Genomic DNA, 8,639 nt, shown 5'->3' on the forward strand with positions numbered 1-8,639 from the left:
ACCACCAAAGCAGCATCACGGTATCAACATGCATCTGCCAGACAAATGATCCACCCTCTCCATGTTCTCTAGACAAATACTCTCCCTCCCTCTCGCTGTCTCTCAGCCTTTTGATTTATCTGTCTGTCTCCACATATCGCCGCGTCTCCACCGGATGCCTTCAGTTTTAGGCAAATTACAGGCTCGACGTAGCGGCAGCAGAGATTTGGAAGGGATAGGAAAGACTCAACTTAACGGAAGGAGTTGCCTCTGTCTGACGCTACCTACGTAATCCTCTTAATGTCAGTGGGAGTAGTTAACAGGATGTACTTCCAAACTACTCATCATCACAATTCCAACAGCATAATCTCCTCAGACATTAAAATCAAGGTGGAAAACGATGCTCAGAGTTCTCTGTGATTTTTCACATGTCGATTGAGTCACTTGGTGTACTTTAGCAAACTTTTCCAAGCACAAAATGCTATTAGGTTGTTATTGTACTAATTTTATTTAGCAAAATTTGCTGGTATTCCACTGATCAAGAGAGAAAAGGCTCAGTGCCCTTCATTTCCATATTTAATCTGTTTTTGGCTTTTCTTGTCATTCATCTCTCCCTCATCGTTCTTTATTCTTTTTTACTTGTCCTTCTTGGTCAGGGTTATAGATTACATGTATTAAGCTCGTGACAAATGATCGACTCCCACAATCAGATTTCTCCTCCTAGCAAGCATTTTTGTCAGGAGTCAAAGTTCCAAAAGTTGCTGTCAGTGGAAATGATTGATTTCAGTGTGAAAAATTGCTTGTAAGTAACAACATCCTCTGCTTGCACTAGTGAAAACAGATGCAGGATCTGCCCCCTTTTTCTGCATTATCTGCGAGGCTTGATCAGTTCGGCTTCTAATTTAAAGCACATGACTGGCTATTAAAGGAATGAGAGAAAGTTCTGGAAATGCTCTTCCACTTTGCATATCTGGTTTGGGTCTTTGTTTGCAAGTTAAGAATAATATCTGTTACTGTTTGCGTGCATGTGTGTGCACGTTTGTGTGCATGCTGTCTGGGCTAATGTGTGCGTGGATGTGTGTGAAGAGGCGGTTGTGAGGTAAAGAGAGGGGTCTGGATTGCACATGCCTCATTTAGACATCAAAGGCCTCTGCTGATGATTTTTCCTTATAATCGATGCCTTTTGGTGCCTCTGCTCTCTCCATCTGAATAAACAAAACCCGAGCGGTTCTCTGTGGTCTGGGAGAAGTCAGGTGATTGCAGCACGTGACTTTGGAAGTAAATCGATACATCTCTAATTTATTCCACTAAAAATCCCTTTTAGCGGCTCTTTTATGTTGTTTCTGAAGAGCGTTCTGATTTTCAAGGGATTTCAAAGTGGTATTTAGAGATGTAATACGTCTCATCTGCTAGTCTTTGAAAATAAAAGAAGTACCTATCTCCCAAAAAAAAAAAAAAGAATTCTTTTTATCTCAAGAAGCAAACATGTACAATATGTAAGTCTTTCACCAAGAAGAGCAAACACTGCTTGGCTTTCTTTTGATAGGGAGAAATCAATATTGCATGAAACTTACTGCCTCTGTATTCCCAGTTGGCTATTATTCCTCCCCACCCCAAACAGCAAACGTTACCCACGATCATTTAGCAAACCCTTGGTGTGAGCCGCTGCCTGACCCCTTCCCAGCTCTGCCCACCCGTGTCCAAGCTGTGCTCCCATGCCAGAAGCCAGTTTGGCAGGCTCCCTGCCTGTAATGTATCTGCAGGAGCAGCATTCCTCTGGGGCTGGCCTGGATCAAATGACAATGATTTCCCAAATGGAGGCACAGAGATGGGAGGCCTGACCCATCCTCTGATCTGCTACACGCTCTGATCGCTGCAGGTCAGGATGGATAAATTGTGAGGCTAAACCTCCTGTGAGATCTGCAGGGTTAGATACAGCACCTGAGAGATAAGAACTGCATCCGTAGAAACAGACACATTAATATCTCATCAATGTCAGTAGGAAAAAAAATGTCTTAGTAGAAACTGATAAAATAATAAAGCTGCTGAGAGATTTTGCAACATTTTCCATTAAAAACATCAAAGAGTGCAGTCGTTGTTGTGTGACTGTAGGTACTAAACTACAAGGTCATTGTCCTACATGATCATTTTTTTATCACGTAGGCCCTTATTTTCCAAATTCGCCACCTCTGCCACATTTCAATAAAGTTTTATTGAAAGTTCTACGTCACCATCCTGACAAAGAGGAGCTGTAAAAGAGCGAATTCCAGTGCCAGTACCGTATCCCACAAATCTGAAGTAAGCGATCCCGAGCCAATGCTGAATATTTTTCTTCTTTTTGCACAAATGCCACCTCTCAACCAAGTTTCATGAAATCCATCTGAGTAGCTTTTACATAACTTTGCAGGAAAACAGACAAGGTTCCACATTTGGCTTCTGTCTTGATAGTGGTATTTGCAGTAAACACAGCTTCAGTTGTAGGGAATGTAATTTGGAGGTATTTAGTCTTTTCGTTTTAGATCAGTTAATATTTTTCACCTACTGTGACATTTGCTGGGAAAAAAGATATCCTCAAGGGGTTAGAATCTATCCTGACCTGAACACGATTAAAACAAAATTTTCACTAGCTGTTGAGAGTTGTGGGGGGATCGGCCAACAAACAGATGTTGTCATTCCTCGCAGTACGACTAAAAGTGATGCAGAGTTTTGTTTGTTTCGCAAAGCCGTTTGAAGCTCATGTTTACAGACACCAACTGGTAGAAAACAGTGTTTACATTTATTTATCTATTTATTTAGCAGGATTTATGTTAATTAGCTGCAGCTGAGTAAACTTACTGGCCACAGTTTTCTTTACAGCCAGTCATCGGGTTTAGCTTTCACTTGCTACAGTTCTTGGGACACAGTTAAAGCATCAGCTAAAGAAACCTATTATGCTCATTTCCTACCCTATATATTTTTTTAAATGTAAAAGAATAACTGACTGAGAAAGACTCACAGTTTAAAGTAATCCTTGTTCATCTCATAGTAGGCCTTGGCGTGGCCCCCTGAGACTTTTTACCTCCCTTTCCCTTCAGCCCAGCTTCTTTCTGATTGGCTGTCCCTCGCGAACAGAAGATTTGAACAGCAGGTGGGTAGGACTGCTGTGCTCACAGCAAGAGCTGCCTGAGAAGACAATATTGAGGATATTCATAAACAGACATAAAAGCACGAGTAGAAAAAATAGAAAAAAAAAAGAAACAGAGCTTCAAAAGCAGACTGATGTCTGAGCTTTTGGCTCACAGGGATTACTTGTACATACTCTGGCCTCATTATTATCTTTAGCCGTGTTTATAAGGAGTATCCAAAGCTGTAACTGTATATATATATATATATATATATGTACATGTAAAGAAAGAGGAAAGACATAAATCCCCTTTAATTTAATTTCACTTGAGGTTTCCAAATGTTGTTTTTCTGCATTTTCAACATAATCTATGAATCACTCAAGTCATCAGGGAATTGGGTATTGTCCTAATTGCACTATATGCAGGTAAGAGTTTGCATTATTCTTAAATACTTGTGGACGTGCTGTCACAGCTAATGTGTTTTGTTGAAAGCACAGAGTACGCAGTCTGTTTCATAATACGATTTAATTTCAAAAGTCTGTTCAAGGACGTTAGGATTCATTATTTGTGATTGAGGGCTTTGATGCAATTTCAGGGGAATAAAACATTTGCTTATCAAAACCATTTTCTGCATCATTAGCAGAACAACGTCCTACATACAGACATTGTTTAACTGAGACGTAAAGTGTGAACATTTTATTTGTGCTGATTTTTCTCTTCGTTGCAGCATGTCATGCTCTTTCAGGTTTCAAAGGCTAAGCAAGAGCATAATGTCCAATTAATTTTAATGTGAGACTAAAACCTAAGTGCTTCTGATGCATCCAAACACAGCTGCTTTTTTTTTCCTGAGCTATTTGCCTCAGTACATGAGATTTCTTCCAAATATCCTCAAATACTCAGGGGTAACGGGGATCCACACAGCGGACAGTTAGCACCTCTGAGGCATGGGTAGATAAGATTCACGGTAAAAGTTGGCTAATATCTCAAAACTGACAGGAACTTTCTGGGCATTTACAAAGTGTGACTTTAGTAAACCTGTGCTGGTTTGAATAACATCAAGAAAGCCGAGGAAAGATTGAAGGGGTGGCGGGGGATCCTGCTCTTTGATGTATAGGATTGAGATGTGATGAGGTCTGTTCAAAGTGAGTACAAAGTAGTGTTAAGATGGAAAAGGCAAATGCAGCTTTAGTCAAGGTAGAGAAGCAGAGGTAGCAAGACATGATGAAGAAATGTCCTGTCTCACATGAAATGCAGGCAAAGAGGATGAAACGTTGTCAGACATTAAATATAGATGGTGAGCTTTAAAAACACACTTTTGTAACCAATGAACTTTGAAATGCTAAGCAAGGTGTAGTAAGGAAGAGCAGCCAGCCCTTATTACTGTGTTATGTTTGAATATCCACATTGTCACATTTCTAATTGTCTTTGGTAAGCCAATAAGATTTCCCTTTCTGTGGTGCAGTTGGGAAGAACAGCCTTCACACATCTGCAGAGAAGAAATCACTCAGTAAGACAGGATCTGAATGTAGTAATTGCTTTTTATTCCTTTTGACACACTGACCGCAGCTTCCATGTGTCACTCATTTGAGTGGAAATTGGAAGGGTGAAAATCTACATCTAGAATCCTGCAGACCTGCTTAGTCAGGCTCTTATTGAAGTGTGCACGGTGAAAATATGTATTTATTGGCCATAAAATAGACGTCACTTCTCTTTAAAACCGCTAAAACTTTTAAATGTTAAATTGCATTCACTTGTGTTTGGGTGGCATAACCATAGACCACATATGGGCATAGCCACAGTGACGTCACCCATTGGTTTATGGACTCCCGCTTGGAAGCCTCGACTTGAGCTTTTTTACCATATTGGAAGAAAGGGGAGGCTCTGACTGAGGGGGAAAAGGGCACTGCACATTCTAACAGCAGTACTTGTCAATTACAAAGTAGCCATGCTCTAAAACATACTCATCTTTATCGTCTCTTGAAGTACAATGGGGGCCACAATTTACAACATGAGCATCAGTTTATATTCTGTAAGACCTAAATCTTGCTATTGAGACTATAAATTTATCAGATAAGTGTTTACCACATACATAGATTAAGTGAGAACTAAGGCCATTTTCCAATAGACTTCCATAAACTAAGATTCCTTTTTTTTTTTTTTTACCCAGAGGAGTCGCCCCCTACTGGATATGAGTAAGAATGCAGGTATTACTGCACTGGTTTTACTATGTTGATCTATGACTTATAAGCTCTGATAGATATGACACTGTAGTATCATCACATTTTTCTCCCTGCAGCCATCCTTCGTCTCATCTAACTAGTGTTTTTCCCCAAAATGTCACCCTGTTGGATTCCACTTTATTTTCCAGTCTTTATTACTTTGTTTGAATTTTACCATCACGCAGAGCTCTCTGCCTCTGCCATTAACACTTTGACATTTTCACTAATTTCAGTTGTGGTACACTGGAAATTGCCACCTGACCCTAATAGTGTATATTGTCAAATAGTTAATTAATTCTGTGTAGCTAATCATAAGCCTCTGCATACTCGTGTAATCCAGAAAACTATCAATGCTCCACTGAACAATCCTCCGCTGACTACTACTGCTGCAATTAGTAGATGTATAACTGATCAGCAGCACACTTTTTGATGTTTCCTTTAATAGGTTAAGGAATTGGATAGAAACAGGCAGTTTTGCATTTTGGAGAATTGTTTTCTGGTTATTAAACTACCACACGTTTCTGGGTAATAAGTCACAGCATTAAACACAATATGTACTCTGTTACCTTTATTTATTCTAAGAAGAATGCTGCAGGCATAAGTCAGCATTAATTCCAGCACTGTGAATAGTATCCTTATGTGTTAAACCATCAACTAATATTACTGTTTTATGAGATTAAGGCCACAAGTTAGTATTTTAAATTTTTAATGCACAGATATTAACATTTTATTGTTAGCAGGTCCTGTTGTTACCAATATACTATTATTAACTGATTTTGCTTCATAATCATACACTTGTTTCCACATTATTACACCCACTTTCTACCCTCTTAGTACCAATTATGTGATATTAGTCTTATAACTACTACTGTTAACTACTTGGCATGTGGCTCTTTTGTCCTGGCTACCTCTCCTCACACCCAACCAGTTATGGCAGATGGCTGGCCTTCCCTAAACCTGAGTTTTTCCTTCCCACTGTTGCAAATTGCTTGCACACAGGGGGCTGTCCGATTGTTGGAGTTTCCTCTGTATTGTAAAGAGTTGAATTGGCTATTACTCGGTAATAATCCCTTATTAACCAAAGTAATACAAAGCTAGACTAGAAGGTGCTGCCCAAATGTTTCTCCTCAAACAACAGATACTAAGATTTCTCATCTTGTAAAGATAGTCATTTAATACCCTATAAACTCTTAAGTACCCAAGATTCCAAATACTTATTTTCCATTTGTTACAATCACACATCCATTGAATATTTGCAATGAGCAGTACTCATTACTGAGTGAAATACAGTTAATGAGATTATCTGCACTTTTAAATGCTGACCTACTTTTTCTGTGCCTACATCCTGCAGAGTTGAGTGATCCAGGACTGTCAGCAACAAATATGAGATCTTTCTTAGCTTAAAACTACTGACGTTATTACCAGGATGAACTCTTCTCTGAGTGTGAAGGTGAACTTTTCATGAACGCACGGTGTCACTTCTGCCTGTTTCTTTTGTAATTCGGCTACTACAAACATCCCCCGCTGTGCACCTGTGATAGATGCGGTTTATGTAATAATAATAAGCTGTTATTGAGTCATCTCATCAATGAAATGACATAATCTCACTTAAGTCAATTTAAAGTGTTTCTGTCACTTTTGCGTCACACACGGGCGCCGATTTAAAAAGAAGGCAGAATCGGTTTACCGCCGCTGTCATCATCGTCGGCATCATGTTGGAGCTTGTTGTTGTTTTTGCCTGGTTGGATCACTGCCCTCGTTTCCTCTGTTGCAGGTCCAGTGATGAAGCTGCAGCAGAGAACTCCTCGCCGGCGGGGCCAGCAGCCCAAGCTGCTCAACAGCCCCGAAGACAGCCTGTACTACAACCAGCTAAATGTGAGTTCAAAGTGCCGATAAAGGCCTTTGTCTGACTTTGGTTCCACATGATAATACAATTAAACCTACCTGTGCCAGACCCTGGAGCCCCACCCCCACGCTTCTCTGCCTCTTGTCTTGAACATGTGCTTATGCTCTTTATCTGTTGCTTTCATGTCAGGATGTCTGCCTTCACGGTGAATAATTGATGTGGTTTATCAAAGCTGAGCAAGATGCATGCTTCATCAGACTCACTTGAGCCCTTTGATCAGAAAAAAATTATGCTGTGACTTCTGATATTATCAGCATCTGCTCGCATTCAACACAAAATCACTTTGAATTAAAAATTAATGACTCTCTGCTCATCTTTTGACTGTGTGCTCTTGGCCCTTTCCTCAGAGAACTCTGGATTACCAGGGGAGCAAGAGGAAGCCGAGAAAACTTGGGTAAATAACTGCTTTCCTACTTACAGCAACTCTAAACAGAGCAGGCCCTTTGTGGAATAGGAGAATCCAGAAATGGAGTTGTTTTCTTATAATGTAAATGGAGAGCCGAAAATAACAGGGTTTTTATGAGGAGATGCTCTGCGTCATTGGAGAGGGGGTTACATATTAGGGCCTTTGTCATCATGCTAATTTTAACTGTTGAAGGTCTGCACTGTGCCTGTACTGTAATTGACGTTCTATTTCAGAGCAGTATGCTTAAGCAAACACCTCATCTCAGGTGCATCTGCAAATAATACTATTGCAAATGTCTAGCTTTACACAATATTAAACTAAAAAAAGGCACCATTCCTCTATCACAGTAATGTCTCACCACTATCTTTTTGTCTCCTTAAAAAAAATCACAGTCAAATCAAAGTGCTGGATGGAGAAGATGAGTACTACAAATTACTGTCAACTGTGGAGTCGATCCCTGAGGAAGAGCACTCAACCACCGCCCCTACCCACCCTTTCTAGTTGGGCCCCTCGTCAGTCAGAGCTGAACCTTACAACCATGTCAGCCGGTAAGACAGACGCTTCAGACGTGTAGACAGACACTCCAAAGAACATCCTCTGCTTTGGATGTGCTTCGGTATGTGGAGCAAGTAGCAGCGGTGCAGAATAAGCGACCTGCGCGAGCCGTGCCCTCGTCTGCTAATGCAAAGCGATCAGAAGGTGTTTACAGGAGCAATTCGCTCGTCATCAGTGACAGTGTTAGGATAGTTTCTTCCTTCGACTCAGAGTTTGGAACACATAGTTCTACTAGATTCTACTAGACTAGACGTACTAGATTTCTACCTCGTGTGCACAATTTTTCCAGTCTTGTTTTTTCTTTTATTACGATAACTTTAACTCTAGTAAGTTACACATCCGAGCTTCTGTTATGTGTGTTCTACTGCATGGTAAAGAATTTTATTTCTAGAGGCTGAAATCCTGCATGTAATCTTCAAATTGCAATAAAAATGGTGCAGAAATTCATAAAAACCCACATAAGAGAAGGA

General features: G+C 40.3%; 1 protein-coding gene across 1 annotated transcript in view; it reads left to right on the forward strand.

The window, feature by feature from the left end:
- Positions 1-8,141, forward strand: part of myo3b (myosin IIIB) — a gene marked incomplete at both ends in the record, with an annotated part of 47,889 nt that extends 39,748 nt beyond the window's left edge. Inside the window, 4 exon segments of the mRNA XM_080902929.1 lie at positions 7,077-7,177; positions 7,556-7,602; positions 8,007-8,110; positions 8,113-8,141. Coding sequence (XP_080759055.1) covers positions 7,077-7,177; positions 7,556-7,602; positions 8,007-8,110; positions 8,113-8,141 — 281 coding nt within the window.
- Positions 8,142-8,639: the final 498 nt, after the last annotated feature.

The sequence above is a fragment of the Rhamphochromis sp. 'chilingali' genome (genome assembly GCF_963969265.1).
Source record: "Rhamphochromis sp. 'chilingali' genome assembly, chromosome: 14".
NCBI lineage: Eukaryota > Metazoa > Chordata > Actinopteri > Cichliformes > Cichlidae > Rhamphochromis > Rhamphochromis sp. 'chilingali'.